General features: G+C 53.8%; 7 protein-coding genes across 10 annotated transcripts; 3 read left to right on the plus strand and 4 right to left on the minus strand.

Annotated features, from left to right (window-relative positions):
• Positions 1 to 7: 7 nt before the first annotated feature.
• Positions 8 to 2,634, plus strand: PV07_05442. Of its 2 annotated transcripts, XM_016392336.1 has the most exons (3): positions 8 to 163; positions 220 to 354; positions 401 to 2,634. In XM_016392336.1, the coding sequence occupies exons 1-3, from the start codon at positions 142 to 144 to the stop codon at positions 1,405 to 1,407; spliced, it is 1,164 nt and encodes a 387-aa protein (XP_016249855.1). In that variant the 5' UTR covers positions 8 to 141; the 3' UTR covers positions 1,408 to 2,634. The 2 variants fall into 2 exon arrangements, with proteins under 2 accessions (XP_016249855.1, XP_016249856.1); XM_016392337.1 differs by having other exon boundaries at positions 8 to 354.
• On the minus strand, positions 843 to 3,258 carry PV07_05443. Of its 2 annotated transcripts, XM_016392338.1 has the most exons (6): positions 3,149 to 3,258; positions 2,898 to 3,076; positions 2,694 to 2,801; positions 2,151 to 2,579; positions 1,716 to 2,084; positions 843 to 1,640 (listed from the first exon to the last, which is right to left on the minus strand). In XM_016392338.1, exons 1-6 carry the CDS (start codon positions 3,198 to 3,200, stop codon positions 1,479 to 1,481), a joined length of 1,299 nt encoding a protein of 432 aa, XP_016249857.1. In that variant the 5' UTR covers positions 3,201 to 3,258; the 3' UTR covers positions 843 to 1,478. The 2 variants fall into 2 exon arrangements, with proteins under 2 accessions (XP_016249857.1, XP_016249858.1); XM_016392339.1 differs by having other exon boundaries at positions 2,898 to 3,258.
• Positions 3,259 to 3,437: 179 nt separating this feature from the next.
• Positions 3,438 to 5,230, plus strand: PV07_05444 (agmatinase). The gene is made up of 3 exons (XM_016392340.1): positions 3,438 to 3,746; positions 3,854 to 3,980; positions 4,078 to 5,230. The coding sequence occupies exons 1-3, from the start codon at positions 3,603 to 3,605 to the stop codon at positions 5,067 to 5,069; spliced, it is 1,263 nt and encodes a 420-aa protein (XP_016249859.1). The 5' UTR covers positions 3,438 to 3,602; the 3' UTR covers positions 5,070 to 5,230.
• Positions 5,231 to 5,479: 249 nt separating this feature from the next.
• On the minus strand, positions 5,480 to 9,622 carry PV07_05445. Of its 2 annotated transcripts, XM_016392342.1 has the most exons (3): positions 9,414 to 9,622; positions 8,453 to 9,309; positions 5,480 to 8,395 (listed from the first exon to the last, which is right to left on the minus strand). In XM_016392342.1, the coding sequence occupies exons 2-3, from the start codon at positions 9,204 to 9,206 to the stop codon at positions 6,117 to 6,119; spliced, it is 3,033 nt and encodes a 1,010-aa protein (XP_016249861.1). In that variant the 5' UTR covers positions 9,207 to 9,309; positions 9,414 to 9,622; the 3' UTR covers positions 5,480 to 6,116. The 2 variants fall into 2 exon arrangements, with proteins under 2 accessions (XP_016249861.1, XP_016249860.1); XM_016392341.1 differs by having other exon boundaries at positions 5,480 to 9,309.
• Positions 9,623 to 10,212: 590 nt separating this feature from the next.
• PV07_05446 (uncharacterized protein) lies at positions 10,213 to 12,206 on the minus strand. The gene is made up of 4 exons (XM_016392343.1): positions 12,112 to 12,206; positions 11,872 to 12,054; positions 11,621 to 11,814; positions 10,213 to 11,573 (listed from the first exon to the last, which is right to left on the minus strand). The coding sequence occupies exons 1-4, from the start codon at positions 12,169 to 12,171 to the stop codon at positions 10,421 to 10,423; spliced, it is 1,590 nt and encodes a 529-aa protein (XP_016249862.1). The 5' UTR covers positions 12,172 to 12,206; the 3' UTR covers positions 10,213 to 10,420.
• A 165-nt stretch (positions 12,207 to 12,371) lies between these two features.
• On the plus strand, positions 12,372 to 14,199 carry PV07_05447 (uncharacterized protein). Its single transcript, XM_016392344.1, has 2 exons — positions 12,372 to 12,681; positions 12,735 to 14,199. Exon 2 carries the CDS (start codon positions 12,753 to 12,755, stop codon positions 14,013 to 14,015), a length of 1,263 nt encoding a protein of 420 aa, XP_016249863.1. The 5' UTR covers positions 12,372 to 12,681; positions 12,735 to 12,752; the 3' UTR covers positions 14,016 to 14,199.
• On the minus strand, positions 14,075 to 16,082 carry PV07_05448 (asparagine-tRNA ligase). Its single transcript, XM_016392345.1, has one exon. The coding sequence runs from the start codon at positions 16,022 to 16,024 to the stop codon at positions 14,315 to 14,317; it is 1,710 nt and encodes a 569-aa protein (XP_016249864.1). The 5' UTR covers positions 16,025 to 16,082; the 3' UTR covers positions 14,075 to 14,314.
• Positions 16,083 to 17,216: the final 1,134 nt, after the last annotated feature.

The raw sequence follows: 17,216 nt of genomic DNA on the forward strand, positions 1-17,216 counted from the left end.
GAGGTGACGGCTGTTAACGACGCACCAGGACTCGAGAATCATCGACGACAGTCGCTGCCTCTGTTTGAACTCGAGAATTTCCAGCCAGCCATCTGGTCTGACAACTCGCCCTGCAAGATCCGTTGAATTAGGGTTTCCGAGATGGCGGCAAATGAGGCACGAGGTTCGTACTTATCGAGACTGCAGCGCATTGTCGATAGGACTGAAACCTGTTTACAGCCTCTTCTGTTGGCTCCCACACAGACAGTCTCATTAGCGCGTCCGGCTACAAGTTCAGTAAAGGCAGCAAGAAGGCGCCGAAGGTCAAATTAAAAAAGCTGCCTCTCCAAGGCAAGAAAGAAGCGCAAGTAAATGGTCAGTTCGATCATCGGGTGTCGTCCTCATATGCTGATGAGAATAGGCGTCAAGAATGTCGCAGAAGCGCCCTCACCAGAAGTACCAAAGTTCGATGACGAGACCATGGCAAATTTCCCCAACGGCCGCCTCGAAAGCCTTGATACCGTGATTTGCAAGCATTGCAAGAAGATGGTTTTGAAGCGCACGGCGAAAGGGCACATCGCCTTGTGTTTAAAATCAAAACAGGACAAAGCGCGCAAGAAAAAGGAAGCACGCGAGGCTGCAGCGCGGGCGAAGGAACGGGCAGAGAAAGCTGACGATGACGATGACGACGATGATGATGTCAAAGCGCCTGCCAGAAAAGACGCTGCCAACGGCGATGATGACGGCTCCAAGAAGACCAAGAAACGAAAGGCCGACGCTGAAGATGACAAAGAGCCTAGAAAGAAGAAAAAAAAGGAGGAGCAGAAACCGAAAGTGGCCAAACCCAAGGGCCCGGTCGATGTCGAGAAACAATGCGGCGTCCAACTGCCAAACGGTGGACAGTGCGCAAGGAGTTTAACATGCAAAAGCCACTCCATGGGAGCAAAGCGGGCTGTCCCCGGGAGAAGTCTACCTTACGACATGTTGCTTGCTGCATACCAGAAAAAGAATCAGGCACGCCAGCAGAAGGCCGCGCTGGATGCCAATGCGCCTGCTCTCCTCGAAGAGGATCTCGACCCCAGTTTGACTGGTCCAGTTGATTCGGACGAAGAGCGAGACTCGGTCATGACAGCCATTGCCAGAAGCCTTACTCGACCCCAACCACTCGTCACGAAACCACTATTCCCAACACGCCGGAAATACCAGCTGGTCCGGATGAAGGAAATGCTGTCAAACGCCATGAGTGGTAACCGATCCGGCGGCTTGTTCAGTGTTCCTCCGGAGAGTGCTAGAAGTGCTGTCCCGCAGTCGGCGATCCATGAAACGTTTGCCACGGCGATATCTGCTTCGCCTATAACGACAGGCATTGGGATGGCTCAACCTGGATTGAAGGCGCCTCTCCGAAAGACCTCGATTGATGTCGCATAGAGACATGATTTGTGGTGGACGCGTGTTGTGGTTGCTGCGGGCATCACGGTGTCCCCCATGGACAATGAGTTTTATCTGCATTTTTGGAAGCAGAGACTCGCATTAGTCCCCCCAAACCCAAAGCTGTTGGTCAAGGCGACGTTGACATCGGCCTGTTGCGCTGTATTGGCAACATAGTTGCAGTCGAACTCGTCGCCTTTGGAGACAAGGTTAATGGTTGGCGGCAAGGTATTCTGGCCATTCATATTGTTATTACCACCATCTTCTGGTCGCACCATCCTTGGAGGTGCCAGACTGAGTATACGTACCTCGTATATGGCCAGAACAGTGAACAAAGCCTCTACTGCTCCTGCGGCGCCTAGAAGGTGGCCAATTGCACCCTTGGTGCTGCTCACGTTGATCTCCTTGGCAGATTTCCTGCCCTGTTCCCCCAGCATAAGTGTCTTCATTGCCTGGTTCTCAGCCTGGTCCCCCAATGGCGTGGAAGTTGCGTGAGCATTGATATAGTCCACTTTAGACGGGGGAATTTGGGCCTGTTTGAGGGCCTTGTGCATGGCTAGGAGGGCTCCGGCGCCATCTTCAAGCGGCGCCGTGAGGTGATGAGCGTCTGCTGAGTTGCCGTAGCCGACGAGTTCGGCGTAGATAGTGGCGCCACGGGATTTGGCATGCTCCATTTCCTTTCCACACACGTCAGAATTGTGTCTGGTGCTCACCGTCCTGCAAGATGACATCAATTCGCTTACCTCGAGCACAATGCAAGCTGCGCCCTCACTGATCACAAACCCTGCCCTGTCCGCATCAAACGGCCTTGAACTCTTCCATGGCTCGTCGTTGAACTTGGTCACCAAGCTCCTCGACCGGGCAAAGCCGCCTATCGCGAGCGGGTGGATACACGATTCCGCACCCCCGGCTATCATCACATTTGCTTCCCCCGACTTGATGAAGCGCGAAGCGTCCCCGAGGCTGTGGGCGCCGGTGGTGCAGGCGGTGGTGACAGCGTGATTAGGGCCTTTGAGACCGTAGCGCATGGATATGTGCCCGGCTCCCAGATTGATCAACAGTCGGGGAACGAAAAGCGGGTGGATCTTGCGATAGTTCTTGTCTTGGTGATATGCCACTGAGGTGTTGTAGAGATCTTCCAGATTGCCGATTCCGGAGCCGAGACAGACGCCCTACAGATGCGTTTAGTCACGAGATTTGTTTCCGGGTAGCACGGACGGAAGCATAGCTTCCTTGAAGAATATAAATAACGATATGGAAGTTGGTGACATGTCTTAGTTACGTACCGTCATCTCCGGATCAAGACCATTGCCGTCTTTGAAGCCGGCATCCTGCAATGCTTCGGCTGACGCCGCAAGAGCATATTGTGCGAATTTGGCAGTTTGGCGCAGTTCCTAGCGCAGGACTTGGTCTCAGTATCTGCTTGATGAACATCCCCTTTACCGGTGGTATGGGGGCACAAGCTGGTAGACAGGAGGCAAACAACGAACCGTGGACGAGACATGATCCTTAGCTCTCCAAACCCCTTGCTCTACCTCTGAGTCGGGTTTGGGAACAGGGACCAGACCGGCGACTTGACTTGGAAGCGCCTTGAACTCATCTCCGAGTTGGCGTGTTGAGACGATGCCGCAGTGGCCCTGTAGAATCCGCGACCATGTTTGTCTGACTCCTGAGAACGACACCGACCATCAACCTCATGCGCGGCAGCTGTAGGTAAGTGGGAATGGAATCATCAACATACCAACACCCAGGGGCGTCACAGCTCCCAGCCCAGTCACGACCACTCTCCGCATCTCCTTGTCATGCTCTTCTTCTCATCCTGTGGCTCAGTGGCTCGGTGGCTTCTGTGTCTCGTCTCCGGCCTTCGCGAGGAAACAATACAGGAGGTCGGCGCCGACCAATCGCAACCCGCGGAGTTAATGCCGGAGATGGCCGCTCAAAGCGGCGTCAGTGTCGTTCCGTCTTGGGCTCCATTTTGATTTTTCGCGGCGCCGAGTTTCATTCGACGCCCTAATCAACTCGCAATGGAGTCTGATGGCGGGCCATGGCATCCTGTTAGATAATAGATATAGACAATGCCTCTCCTTCAGAAGTAAGTTTTCTCTTCTCTTCGATCTTATATACCCCAGTGTGCGGTGGAAGGCCTGTTCACCCTCTCTTCTCCCGCGCTATTCCTCATAGTCCAGCCCGCAACGATGCTGCTGCCGTCGTTGTCCTTGTCTATATTGCTCCCTCTGCTTCCCCTCGCACATTCGTCCTTCTACGACAACCCGGAGCTCGAGATCCCGCCCGAGTCTGGTACGCCGCTTGATGAATTGAAGGCGAAATGGGACTTTGATGTAAGGTGCCCCAGATCCAGTGTCCCGGCGGGAGCCATATGTCCCCTATCTCAAGGAAAAGAACCAAAATATCGAGTCTAGAACATGTGAGAATTGACTCTTTCTAGTGGGGTTTCTCAGGGATATCGACATTTGCCCATCTCAGACATGTAAAATGTCTGACCACCCCGTACGAGCCGTTTGATATCGGCATCATTGGCGCTCCTTACGATACAGCTGTGAGTTATCGACCCGGTAAGCCAGTTCGTCCCATGAGACCTTCTTCTTCGAACCGAAGCAGAAGACATGTTCCCGTTCGTTCAAGATGCACAGTCTTTCTCATGCTGCTCAGGAGCCCGCTTCGGTCCTCGTGCCATCCGTGCCGCCTCTGCTCGTCAGACCTCCTTCCGAGGCTTCAACCACCGCGCACACATCAACCCCTACACGTCCTGGCCTCTTGTGCTCGATTGTGGAGATATCCCCATCACGCCCTTCGACAACGCTTTGGCGCTGCATCAAATGTCCTCGGCATACTTGGAGCTCCTGGCGCGGAAACCACTGAGCTACAAGAATCCGGAAAGCCACGAGCACCCCAAATTGATCACCCTGGGCGGGGACCACTCCGTCGCCCTCCCCGCGCTGAGGGCGCTGGAGAAGATCTACAAGGAGCCCATCGCGGTGCTACATTTCGACGCTCACCTGGACACCTGGCACCCGGGGGCCTACCCGAGCGCGTGGGCCGAAACCCCCACGCAGGCCGACTTCACCCACGGGACCATGTTCTGGATCGCGTCGCAAGAGGGCCTGATCAACAACGGGTCGTCGGTGCACGCGGGACTGCGGACGCGGCTTCTGGGCGACGACTTCCACGACTACGCCGACGACGAACGCCAGGGGTTTCTGCGCATCGAGTCGGACGACATCGACAGCGTGGGCGTCAAGGGCATCATCGACCTGATCATGGAGCGCATGGGCACGTCCATGCCCGTCTACCTCTCCGTGGATATTGACGTGATCGACCCAGGCCTGGCCCCCGGGACCGGCACCCCGGAGCCCGGCGGCTGGACCACGCGCGAACTCATCCAGATCCTGCGCGGCGTCGAGGGCCTGAACCTCGTGGGCGCCGACGTCGTCGAGGTGAGCCCCGCGTACGAGGCCGGCCACGGCGAGGCCACCGCGCTGGCCGGCGCGCAGGTCGTGTACGAGATCCTGACGAGCATGGTGAAGCGCGGGTTGAAGGACCGCGGCGAGGACGTCGTCATCGAGAAGCCCGGCCGGAAGATCGGGGCCACCAAGAAAGGCATCGTGGCCAAGGTCCAGGAGGTTTTGAGGGATGAGTTGTGAACAAAACAGAGAGAGGTCTGGAACGCGGAAGCAGAACCCCAACACCGTCATGGCGTGGGCTTGCATGACATGAGGAAACGGCTAGATGGACAGCTCCCCATTTAGGTAGCTAATATTTATTATATTGGCACTCTACTTTTGACGAGCCAGACGAATTTCTCCGTTTACCCGACTTCGTCTTGTCCCGCGCTCTGAAGTCTTTGGGCTTTCCAATTCACCAGCCTCATCCTCTGCGTGCGTGGCGTTTATTGTTATGTTCATGTCCCGAATGACAAACAGAAATAGTCCGCCTGCAAATCGCCAGGTGCGGATCCAGGTCCAGGCGATTCTCGAGCGTTTTTGTAGGTAGGAAATAACTCTTCTCTCCGACCGTGCGGGCCGAAGGAAAACCTGCACAGAGCTAGGAATGGGGACATTTTGTTGTCTCGAAAGATTCTCTCTTCTTCAATGCTATATGTATGGTCTCTCTGGCCCGAAGGTGACCTCCATCTGTCGTCCCCCCTTTTTCCAGCGCAAAAAGCACCGACAAGCTCCAGCTCCAGCTCCAACTCCGGTAGTACAAGGCTTCCAGTTTTCACAGCACAAGTTCTATCCGCAAATCTATTTGAATGCAACGTCAAAATCCATACATGGTGGCAAAGTACAACTTTCTCTAATCCTCAATGCTTTTTCCGAAACAATGCCTCTTTTCTCTTCTGGCCAGTGTTGGCGGATAAATTTGAGTCGGAGAGAAACATCTGCCCAGCGCCCATTTTCGTGCTCTCATTTCTCATCAAAGTCTCGCAGGAGTCGATGCTCAGGAATGCAAACCGCCCCAACCCGGTCGAATCTCCAGTTCCAGTGAGCTCATAGTGACGTGCGCCTCGCAAAATTGGAAGAGACAGAAAAGCCCGCCTGGAAATAAACATAAATGCCGTCAAGTTAGCCCGCGTCAAGGAAAGTTTTAGAATCAATGCAATGCCCTGTCCCCGGTCGTGTCTAATCACGCCAACACCATCACATTTCCCTCCGATTATCCATATTATCGCAGACATAGAGCAAACGCTTTCAGAAATTGTACCGTGTCCCTTGCCTTGTTACAGGCTTGCCCTGACGATTCAAAGGGGCCGGCGGGGCTGGTGCACTTGACCTCGTTTGCGGTTCTTCATAGGTAATGTTTTTCCTGCCTCTTCCTCTCGGTTTAGGCACGGGGTCGATATGGCGATGACCCAGTTCGGCCAAGGCGGTAGAGTTCTTCCATTTTAGACATCGATGTGTCTTGTCGCTGACGTGCGTCTTGGTCCTCGTAGACATCCTCGTTGACGGCTCTTCGGACTTCTCTCGCGGTGTGGTATACGCAGCTCGCTTCTCCATATGTTTGATGATGGCATCGCGTTGCAAGTTGAGTTCTTTTTTGAGCTTCAGTTCGCGAATTCCGCGGGAGTCGAGCCATCCGATAAGCATGTCAAGTTCTTCCGCTGTGTCGTAGAAACCCCATTCCTTTGCCGAAACTAGGTTTGTGGAGCCTTCTTCCATTTTCTTCCGTTCAGCTGGAGTCATTTGGAATCGTCGATAGTAAGCCTGCTTGTCGGGTTCGCCAATCTCAATGAAACCCTCACGTTCCATATCGTCAGGCCCTTGCACCCAGATCCGTCCATTGGCGTATTCCGCATCCGCCGTCGAGCTGTCCGGTAGACCTCCGTGCGGCATTGCATTCCTCTCGAACCACCAATATCGGTTGCAGAAGCGATCTTTCCCGAGAACTCGTGTCCGGGGACAGTCGGCCTCGCGCAAGTCTCCATCGACGATGAGGATCTGCTCTTCCGCTTGCTCAATGCGATCGCGCTCCTTTTCGATCTGCTTGAGGACTTTCTGGTACTCTCTGCTTCCCTTGTTTTGTTTGGCCTCTGCTGCTTTCTCCTTGCGCTCTTGCTCTTCTTCGCGTTTCCGTTTACGCTCCGCGGCTCGGTCACTACCCCGTCGCAAAGATCGCGTCATCACAGGCTCATCGTCATCTGAATCAGGAATCGAGATATCACCGTCTTCACCTTTGTCCGCCTCGATAGTTTCTTCAAGCTCAGGCATCGGACTGGGAGATTTCTCGGGTTCCGGTGCCAACAGTCTTCGCTCAATTTGAAGCTCCTTAAGCTTTGCCAAAGCATCTTTCCGAGCTCGTTGATGTTCAATCTTGATTTTGCGGTAATGGGTCATGGTATTGCTCATCTCTTCCAGGAAATTCTTGACAGTCTTGGTTTCGAGGAACAACTGGCAGATGATTTGCAGAGCCTCCGCCCGTAAATTGATGTCCATGATCGAGTACTGAACCCTGGCCGTTTCCATCGTCGGTTCAGCATCTAGAGGCGCGAGATGAGACAGGATCTTATTGCACACATCCGTAAGTCGAGGTCTGCCAGAAAGTTGATGCAGCAACCCAACCATCACCAATTCCCAGCCGCCATGTCTGAGATCACGCTTTCGAAGTCTCTCGATCCAGCCATATTCTCCGAACATTTCGGCTGCTCGATGGGTAACCACAGGCTCTGGCTCTGCAGGCTCTGGCTCTGGCTCTGCAAATTGAACTTTGTGGAGGCTACTGCGGGTTCTTTTCGCGGGGTACTCAGGCTCAGGGGTCGGTGTGGGCGGTTTGCTTTCCTCTTCCTCTTCTTCCTCTTCTTCCTCATCTGGATCAGGAAGGTCTGGCAGTGAGATTTGAATGGCCCCCCCATCATCATTCTCTGAATTAACCAGCTGCTTTAGGACTGCGCAATGCGTCTCGACAAACAATTCGCAGTCAGTCTCAAGCGAGGTGAACATCATGGCTTCCACAAAGTCATCGAAGGTGAACGAATCTAGTTTGAGAACTTGGCAATACACATTCAGCGTATTCCAGGTTTCCAGCAAGAGGCCGACATTTTCAGACCGGAGTCCGGGGATTACGTGGGTTGTCGACTTCCGATCAGTACATTGCTCCTTGGCGACGAACTTCAGCGTCGGCCGATGCGTGCCGTCGCGGACGGGTTCGACATCAAGATCATCAATCGGGTATTTGATGGGCGGTGGAGGCGGAGGAGGCTGGATAATTGGTTTGGGAGGCATCAGCTCTTCAGGTGGCGGCGGGGGGTAATAGTGACCGTTCGGCGGCATATATTGATATCCATGATAATAGTGGTCGAAAGGCGGAGGAGGAGGTGGTGGTGGGGGAGGTGGGTGCATATGGTCCCAAGATCGTGGTAACAACCCTGGGTCAGGCATAGGGTGAGGAGGATAGTTCTCGTGGTAGGGTGGTGGAGGAATGTGCACTTCGTCCCGCTGCGGTTGGTGTTGCGACGTTTGGTGGTTCTTACGTCCTTTAGGAGCAGGCTTCAGCTCGGGTAGCTTATGAGGTTGCCAGATTCCAAACATACCCTCTCCTTGCTCTGCGTTCTGCTTCTTCTCCGCTTTCTTTGCGGCAATCTTATGGCCATATTGAAGGTGGGGAGGGACGTTGGTGTCGATACGAAATCGCTCTGCAATTTCGGGCTTGACAATCCATGGGGCACCATTCCAACCCTCTCTGGTCACGGTGTTCTTGATGAAGGAGCGGAGCATTTGTTTCGTGAAGACCTTGCGGTCTCTAATGATATGGTTATCGTCGACCAGAGCCTCCTCGTCTGGGCGATCAATGAGCCGCACAAAGTATCGGGAGAATGCCTCTCTTGCCACGGAACCGTCTGTCGCCCTCACCTCTGCAAATTTGGCCTTATCCCGCACTCGCCCATTCAACCGGGATGCGTCGTCCAGTATCACGGTCACCAGTTCGCCCGGGTAGAAATCATTCTTGAAATCGTTGTAGACCTCCTCGACCAAGTTGTCGATGCGAGACGTGGTAGAGAACTGGACTCGGCGCAGGACAGGTTCTCGCAGTGCCTGCGGAAACGCCTCGTCAATCTCCCGTGAGCCGGCCTGCTCGCTCCTCAGCGCGTCAAAGAATGTCAGACCGGACCGTCCTGATACTTCGCACGTGAATCTCCTGGACTTGAAAAAGTCCATGCGCTCGAGATATGCATCGTAGGAGGTGAATACTTCGTTGGACTCGGAGATGACCCAAACATCCGATTCCTGGTCGTCGATGTGGGGATGCGGTAGGTAGCGAACGGGTTTCCTCTTGAATAAGACCATCCTGGGCAGGTAGAGAACGGAGCAAACCAGTGCAATGTGGCCGGCGGGGAGGGAGAGGGGAGAGAAGAGGGCCACTAGCAGGTTATTTCAGGGCGATCGCGACCTAGAGGAGTAGAGTTGGTGAGCTTTCTGGACGTGTTAAGGGCTGGTAGTGTGTCGGGCGCGGTCCGCGGTCGTCGGACCTCTTGCGCAGGGAAATATACATACATTCGGCGAGACAAACGCGTTCATGGAGGGAGAATACCAAAATGCGAGGGGAGTTGAGTGGTGTGGTGGTGGGAGCATACAAGGAGCGTTGTTTGGTAGTGGGTGCAGGAGAAGAAAGAGTCAAGAACAAAGAGTTCAACATGACGAGGAGAAGTGGAGGGAGAGAAAAGACAATGCGAAATGCCCAGGAAGGCGGACGGACTAGTGTGTGCAGAGGGAAGAGAGCGTGCTGAGTGGTGGATTTGGAGGATTGGGGCAAGTGGCAGTTCTACAGTGGATGGCGGGCGGGATGCGTGGCTTGCTATGCGGATGGTGGAGCCTCCAAGCCGAGCCCTTGAATACAAGCTATAGGTGGTTAATGCCCGTATCAATGTGCCTAGGAGGGAATAGGTGTGAATAGAGTAGGTAGGTTTAGTACCCTGAGTGCCTAAGTAGGCAGCACAAACAGCGGCATGCCACCACCTTTTGGGTCTTTTGCGCGGATTGGCGACCAGGGATCGGCGGAGACACCGCCGAGCGGCCTCCTCGTCACAGCCAATCATTGTCCACTTGACTCCTCGACTAGCCATGGCCACTCATCAACCATCTCACCCGCCTCCTGTCATGGCCATAATTGTGCTTGTTCGACTCCGGCAGTCGATGCGAGTACGATGAGGCTATCCATGAGCCTCTAGGAACGATATTCGGCCTGTTGTAGCCCATTATCAGCCTTATGGGCCTCCTAGCCACGACGCACGCCTGCGGCTTCTGGTACTGACCATGGCTACGACGCCCGGAACGCTCCCTACGTGATTCTTTGGGGGCACTGAAGCGATCCGATATTGAACAACCACGAAAATCCAGAAACGACAACCTTTTGAGAGGCCTCTAGATCTGAGCGCAACGCTTCACACGTAAGTGTTTTCTAATGATCCAAGCCGCTCGTGAAGTAGTTGTTGTTGTTGTACGTACATACTTGCCAGCATCCCTGCCGGAGCTCCTCTGTGGGAATCTGCACAGCATCCCTTTCAAGACAAATAGCAGACCATAAACCCAAGCCACGAGCCCAGCACCCCAATTGCAGAATACGTGCTAATGAACATCAAGGGCAAAAATTCATATCTCTCTCCAAAGACCACTCGATGCAGCAAGGAACAGTACGCCATCAAGGGCACCGATATTGCAATATAAAGCAGAGCGAACCGATCCAACAAGAAAACTCGCCTTCGCGTGGGAGCTGGAGCTAACTGGCCGAAAGAGTAGAGGAAAACCATCAGCCAAGTTATCGTGTATGCCACCTTGATCGGGAACTCTGCAGCCGTGAAGAGAAGCGGAAATAGAGATACGTGCCCCGCCACTGCCAACGGGCGGAAGCTCGCCAGGTATGACCGGTCTTTGACAGCCAACAGACTGAAAGGAATGATGACAAGTAGAATCGCCTTCTCATGGACATGCCAGCCAAATAAGAAGGACGCGTACCCGCAGAGGGTGAGAGCTCCAACGAAAGTATCCCAGCTGGGTACGAGCCATAGCTTGGTTAGCGCGATGGTCTGGAAGGCCAAGGTAAGTCCAAAACACTGTCGAGCCGTGATGTCTGGTAAGACGGCGAATGAAGTGTCTCCGACCAAACCCCGTGTAACACTGTTCACCGCATTTTGATCAACCCTCAGGCCAAGATAAGGAGCACCAAGTATCAGCACCCGATCCACAAACGAGTAAATCGCCCAGACATTGGGTGCCCAATATGCGTGACAGAGGCCTCGCGCAAATGGAAACAGTCGGCTTTTGAGTTGGTCGAGCTGACCCCACGCCGCGAATGGTCCGAACGCCACTCCGAAAATGCCAATAATGCTTGTGCCTAGTTTGATGGTGTTTGCAAATTGAGGCTGAAACATGTTTTTCGGGTTCAGACAATAGCTCCGGAGGAGGTAGACAAAGTAGGCTGGTGCCAGGTAAAGGTATATGTGCTTGAAGCATAGAAGCAAGGCGAACAGGATACCGCTCAAAAGCAACGTCGACTCTTTCCGTGCAAAGACGACGGACAGAATCAAGATACCGTAAAGAAAGCCATTGTACTGGAAATGGATGTGGTCGATGATCAAGAAGCCCGGAGAGAGCAGGATCGAAAGCGCCACAGCATGACTTCGGCGGCGTGTTGCGGCAGGTGAGGACTCCATATACCTGCTCAGATCAGTAGTGCTCGCTCATGTTCGAGTCGTAAAACATACTTGTGCAAAGCGTAGACGAGCAACAGCTCTGTGATGATGACGGAACTACGCTGGAAGTATATGGTGGCCCATGAATCATAGTTCAGGTTTTGAACTTGCACCATCCCAGCGTCAACCAGGGCAGCGGGCTGGGATAGAAGCCATTCAAACAGCGCAAATGCAGGAGGATAGTCCAATGTCCACTCTGATGTAGCCTGGCGCAGGGAGTCAGAGAATGCAAGCCTCGATAGCCAATGTTGACCTCCACTAACCTCGTAGTACCATTTTTTTACCGGCAACGAATGAGTGATGGCCAGCCAATTCCGATGGACTTCAAAATCTGTCGACCTGTAGGACGGAAACAGTAGAATCTTGAGAGCAGTGGCAACAATGGCTGTCTGAAATAAGGACGGCCATTGATCATGCCCGGCCTGTTTGGCCTTTGTCCTCTGCTCCTTGGAGAAGTATTAGCCGCGTGATATTGCTCCTTTATAATTGGGCTGCATGCTTACTGGGATAATAGGTGTATTGTCGCGAAATTGGCTTAAGGTTGTCGAAACTGTAGACGCCATTAGGAGAAGTGCCTGGCTCGGGCTGGGAGTGGAAGATCATAGGAGGTGTTGCGTGAAGACTTGCACATAACGTGTAGAGAAAGCTAGGGCTTCATAATTGATCGTATGCTCCGCCGCACAAAGCGCACCCTTTTCTACGGAGCATCAAAACTGACCAGTAGTCTCGAGGTCGTCCCAAGGGTGCCTCCAGCATGCTGCCGGCTGCCATGAGGTGGCCATGACATGACACCTTGCGCTTGAGCCTCAAGCCACTTCTTTCATTTTCCTTTACCATCATATTTTCATGGACGCATTTGAGGGATTCAAGCATCATGTTGTGTTTCAGAATTTAAACGTGCGACATCTTGTTGAGCCATCTCCAGTCACTCTTGACCTTGCGCGCGAGATCCGCTATTGTGTTATTGCCGTCTGCGTCACCTTCGCTACTGTATCAATATTTAAATCTTGGATGTCAAACACTAAACGACCTTCCTCTTGAGGTGGGCATTGTGTCGTCCACAAAAGTCTTCGGTGTGCAAACCTCGGTCATGGTCGATTGTTTCCGCAAAACTGACCCTTGACAGCATTGTATAACATCCACCATGAAGATCACTCTTTCCTCCTCACTGCTCTCCCTTCTCTGGGCAGCGTCATCCCTTGCTCAAAATGTCGTCGACGAAATGTCTTTCGGACATAAACAGACCATCTCGCCAAACTCCTTTGCCATTCCTGGTTGGGCCATGCTGGGCGAAGGACATGTGCCGCAACTGTTGTCGGACAAAGTCATCCTTACACCTCCGTATGGCGGCCACAAGCGGGGGGCACTATGGACCGAACAGAAGAACTCATTACAAGATTGGACTGTGGACTTCAAATTCCGAGCAAGCGCTGCAGATAGAGGCAGTGGGAATTTGCAGCTGTGGTACGTGGCAAACGGAGACAAAACAGTGAGCACTTCGAGCATATACACCGTGGGGAATTGGGAAGGACTAGCAATAGTGGTCGATACAGTAGGAGGAGTGCAAAAGATTCGAGGGTTTCTCAATGACGGAACTGTCGATTACAGAAACCACGCGAACGTGGACAGCCTAGCATTTGGACATTGCGACTACGTCTACCGCAATCTCGGGCGACCGTCTCACATCAACGTGAGACACTCTCGCGCCGGAGGCCTCGAAGTCCGTGTCGATGATAAAATGTGCTTCACCACGGCAAAGATCTCCCTACCATCGGATTATGGCTTTGGGATGACCGCAGCATCAGCAGATCCTCCTGACTCCTTCGAAGTGTTTGCCTTCACTCTGTCGCCCATAACCACGCTACCAACCCAACAAGGTACGAACCACCAAGCATTTTCCCAAAATCAAAATCAAGGCCAGGGGATGATGCAGATGGACGATCACCCGGCGTCCTACTACACCACGACAGAAACCCAATTCGCAGACCTCCACAATCGCCTCAACCTCATCTCCAAATCCATCCAGAACCTCTTCGCCGAAGTCCAACGCGTCTCTTCCACCTTGGAGTCCCGGCACGCCGAAATCCTGGCGCGCATGCCAAATTCCCAATCCATTATTAGTCTTGATAACCGGATGGCGAATCTCGACCGGGTCGTCTCCTCTCTGGAGAAGGAGTTGAAGAGCGGTGACCACCGCACGCAGTTTGCGAAGATAAGTGAGCAAATCGCGCAGACCCACGTCGGGGTGACGGAAGACGTGCCACAAAGGTTAAGGGAATATGTCATCGCGCACACGCCCAGGATCGGATTCATCCTGTATAGTTTTATGGCGTTCCAGACATGCTGCATTGGCGCGTTTGTATGGTATAAATGGCGAAAGAGTACGATGCCTAAGAAATACCTGTAGGACTAATGGGACCACGGCGAGTTTATGGTCACTAGCTAGCTCGAAAATGGGCCCTTTTGTGGAGTTGGGAAAATGGTTGAACGAATGCAAAGCAAGAAAAATGCTCCTGCGCTTTGGTCTATCTATCTCTTGCGACCTGTCCTGAGGGCAGTTGGTCTATCATCCCGTCGTAGCTACATATTCCGGACCCGCCGCGACCAACATCTTCCACACCACGTCGGACCTTCTGAATCATACCTCGTGAACATCCTGGGAACCCATTTTAGCCCCTTCCATGCTTCCATGCGCCGTTGAACCGACTATGGCTTGCAACGATAGGCAAACCGCGGGTAGAGACAACACTCCCTGACGGTCCAGCGGCCGCACATCCAGGCCAAAAATCGCTCGAGGCCCAAACCGTACCCGCCGTGGGGGCTGGTGCCGTAGCGTCTCTGGTCCGTGTACCAGTAGTAGGGCTCGGGGTTGATTCCCTCGCGCTTGTAGCCGGCGAGCAGCTCCTCGTAGTCCCAGATCCTCATGCCGCCGCCCACGATTTCGCCGACGCCGGGCATGAGGACGTCCACACTCTCGGTCACCCGAGGGTCCGAGGGGTCCTTTTGCATGTAAAAGGGCTTGATCTCGGTGGGGAAGTGGGTGAGGAAGATGGGCACGTTGAGGATGTCGGTCATTCTGCGTTCGGCGGCCTCGGCGATGTCGTCCCCGAAATCGTGCGGTTTGCCTTCTTCGTTGGGTATCTCGTTTTCCACCAACCAGGCAATGGCTTCGGAGTACTTCATGCGCTTAAAGGGGCGGGATGGGGCCTTGAAGTCCGGGTTGAGCTCGTAGATGTACTTGGCAATGACGGGGTCCGCGAGGGTGACTTCAATGACCCTACACACCACCTGCTCAATGTGGTTGAGCAGGTCGTCAAAGGTGATGAAGTCGAGTTCAGCCTCCACGTGTGTGTACTCACTCAGATGGCGGCGAGTAAGGGATTTCTCGGCCCGGAAGGACTTTTCAATGCAGTATACGTCGCCGAGTCCAGGGAGACAGGTCTCCAGGTACAGTTGGGAGGACTGGGTGAGGTAAGCCTTTTCACCGTAGTAGTTGAACTCGAAGAGAGTTGCACCGCCCTCGACTTGTGTCTGGACCATTGCCGGGGGGGACACCTTGGTAAATTGCACTTCCTCGTAAGTCTTGATAAAGGACTTCTCGACGGCTGCTCGAACTTTCATGACGCTTGACGAGACGTCTCCACGTAGTGTGAGATGGCGGTTATCAAGCAGCTTCTGGGCATCGCCATCTTCTTGCACTTTGTTGGTTATGGCTTCCTTGTCACCAACCGCCGCTCCGATCACGGTGAAATAGTCGGCATGGAGTTCGCGGTCGAGAGGGGCGTGCGCGCCCGGGGGAAGAGATTTGAGTTCACCCCGGATTTCGAGCGAAGTCTCGAGGGTCAGAGTCATGGCCACATAGGTCTTGATTAAGTCGCCCGAGAAAAGACACTGCATCAGACCTTTGCCGTCTTTCAGCGTGACGAAGATGATGTCCTTCTGAGACCGTAGGTGGTGAACTCGACCCAATACTCGGACACGCGTGCCCTTGGAGTCTGCTGTGCCTAGCTTGATTTTGGCAGGATCAACGGTGTTGAGCTTGATCTTGACAGGCGCCGGCAAGCTTTCATCTTCTTTGATGACCACTTTCTTGGCTTCCTCGAGCACTTGCTTCCGTCTGTCTGCTTCTTGCTGTTCCCGAATAGCCAAGTCAGCGGCCTTCGCCTGTTTGCGTTGGTGCTGTTCGTAAAGGTTAGTGGCTTTCTTCAGCGCAGATTTGGACGCCGGCTTCCATTCTAGCCGCGAGGCTGGATCAGCAGTGGCGTCTACCGGGGCGGTTTCGGATTTCCTAGTTTTGTATGTTGCTTTGGGGTGCTGCATGATTGCGAAGAGAAGAGTCTTGTAGGGAGCGGCTTCAGAGCCAGTGGCCGAGTCATCGTCGCGACCGACATCCTCGTCGACGTAGAAAGTATCCATGTTTGCGTGCGTGGTGGAAGGGCAGGGACAAGTCAGATCAAAAATCCTGAAATCCTGAAAATATAAACCGCCGGCGTGAGTCAAACTTGTCAACGGGTGGCTTATCGGATAGAGCCAAGTTTAAGGTTTCGGAAAGGAGCGGCTAGCGCTCTTGGCAACGAGCATAAGAAGCTAAAATGGATTCGGACGCCGCAGTTTTTCGCTCCTTCGTCTTGCTCCCTCTCTCGTCTGTCTCTGTCACCTCGCGCCTCAACCAAATCTCCTGTGCCACACCAACATTGCGGTGGCTGCGGTTGGGGTCTCGAAGCCTTCCACTTCTGCTTGCCGACTGTCAGCAGCTTGTCTTGCTTGTGCAACATGTCGATGACGACGAACCCAAGTTGTTCCTCTCAGTATCATTGGCCTGCGCCAGAGGCCGCGGCACCGTCCTCCGTTCGTCTGGTAAGCGCAGGCAGAGTCGACGGCCAATCAAGCTCAGGGTTTAAAAGGGCAATCAAAACCCAGCGCCACACCACCCTGCTCGGCGAACTTGTCCCGCCTTCGAACCTGTCATGGGCCATGTTTCGCTCTCAGACTGACACCCCCCTCCCCTCCCCCCCCGACAAGGTGGACGGCACTCCGCACTGATCGCCGCAGGAATACCAAACCAACGTTGGCAGGTGAGCTTGCCCTTGTCTTGGGGGAAGCTTCAAATCTTGTGTTCCATGTTGGATTCGTTGCCAGAATGGCGGACCTGGTTGTCATCCCAAGGCCTGGCTTCAATTGGCCATTTCCCAAGGACCCCAGCCCCTACCAGCTTCTCCATAAAAGCAATCTATCGTCTAACCAAACTGTTCATAGTGCCGCCTTACCTGCATCAGCCTGCAGATTGATCAACCCCCGTCCCATCATCTTGCAGCCATACGTTGCGAACCTTAAATCGGTTGTCTCCTGTATCAGATTCATCGAAAACATGCCCACCTGGCACCTGCAGCCTGAACAAGCGCGGCCAGAGCTTCCTGCTGGGGGCGACGAGTGTCTCCAGGCCTACAATCCTGGGTCAGGACCATGGCGATGGGGTTTGCGCCTGTAATGGAATGCTGCTGACCTCGCCTGCGAGCGCACTGGGCTGGGCATTTGGCTACGGTTTGTCTTCCAATTGTCCGGGTTGGAGTCCACTTCCGCGTGCCTGGTCCCTTTCTCCGGTACTTTC

The sequence above is a fragment of the Cladophialophora immunda genome (assembly GCF_000835495.1).
Source record: "Cladophialophora immunda strain CBS 83496 unplaced genomic scaffold supercont1.3, whole genome shotgun sequence".
Taxonomy (NCBI): domain Eukaryota; kingdom Fungi; phylum Ascomycota; class Eurotiomycetes; order Chaetothyriales; family Herpotrichiellaceae; genus Cladophialophora; species Cladophialophora immunda.

Bases quoted from the DNA above. Each gene is read 5' to 3' on its own strand.
- PV07_05442 (XM_016392336.1), top strand. From the start codon at position 142: ATGGCGGCAAATGAGGCACGAG. The intron at 164-219 runs GTTCGTACTTAT...ACCTGTTTACAG, and splicing joins GGCGGCAAATGAGGCACGAG to CCTCTTCTGTTGGCTCCCAC. The intron at 355-400 runs GTCAGTTCGATC...TGATGAGAATAG, and splicing joins GAAAGAAGCGCAAGTAAATG to GCGTCAAGAATGTCGCAGAA.
- PV07_05443 (XM_016392338.1), bottom strand. From the start codon at position 3,200: ATGCGGAGAGTGGTCGTGACTGGGCTGGGAGCTGTGACGCCCCTGGGT. The intron at 3,077-3,148 runs GTATGTTGATGA...TGTCGTTCTCAG, and splicing joins TGTGACGCCCCTGGGTGTTG to GAGTCAGACAAACATGGTCG. The intron at 2,085-2,150 runs GTAAGCGAATTG...GTGTGTGGAAAG, and splicing joins CAGCTTGCATTGTGCTCGAG to GAAATGGAGCATGCCAAATC.
- PV07_05446 (XM_016392343.1), bottom strand. From the start codon at position 12,171: ATGGCGTCTACAGTTTCGACAACCTTAAGCCAATTTCGCGACAATACA. The intron at 12,055-12,111 runs GTAAGCATGCAG...TACTTCTCCAAG, and splicing joins ACAATACACCTATTATCCCA to GAGCAGAGGACAAAGGCCAA. The intron at 11,815-11,871 runs GTTAGTGGAGGT...TCCCTGCGCCAG, and splicing joins TAAAAAAATGGTACTACGAG to GCTACATCAGAGTGGACATT.
- PV07_05447 (XM_016392344.1), top strand. From the start codon at position 12,753: ATGAAGATCACTCTTTCCTCCTCACTGCTCTCCCTTCTCTGGGCAGCG.
- PV07_05448 (XM_016392345.1), bottom strand. From the start codon at position 16,024: ATGGATACTTTCTACGTCGACGAGGATGTCGGTCGCGACGATGACTCG.
- PV07_05445 (XM_016392341.1), bottom strand. From the start codon at position 9,206: ATGGTCTTATTCAAGAGGAAACCCGTTCGCTACCTACCGCATCCCCAC.
- PV07_05444 (XM_016392340.1), top strand. From the start codon at position 3,603: ATGCTGCTGCCGTCGTTGTCCTTGTCTATATTGCTCCCTCTGCTTCCC. The intron at 3,747-3,853 runs GTAAGGTGCCCC...GACTCTTTCTAG, and splicing joins AGGCGAAATGGGACTTTGAT to TGGGGTTTCTCAGGGATATC. The intron at 3,981-4,077 runs GTAAGCCAGTTC...CATGCTGCTCAG, and splicing joins AGCTGTGAGTTATCGACCCG to GAGCCCGCTTCGGTCCTCGT.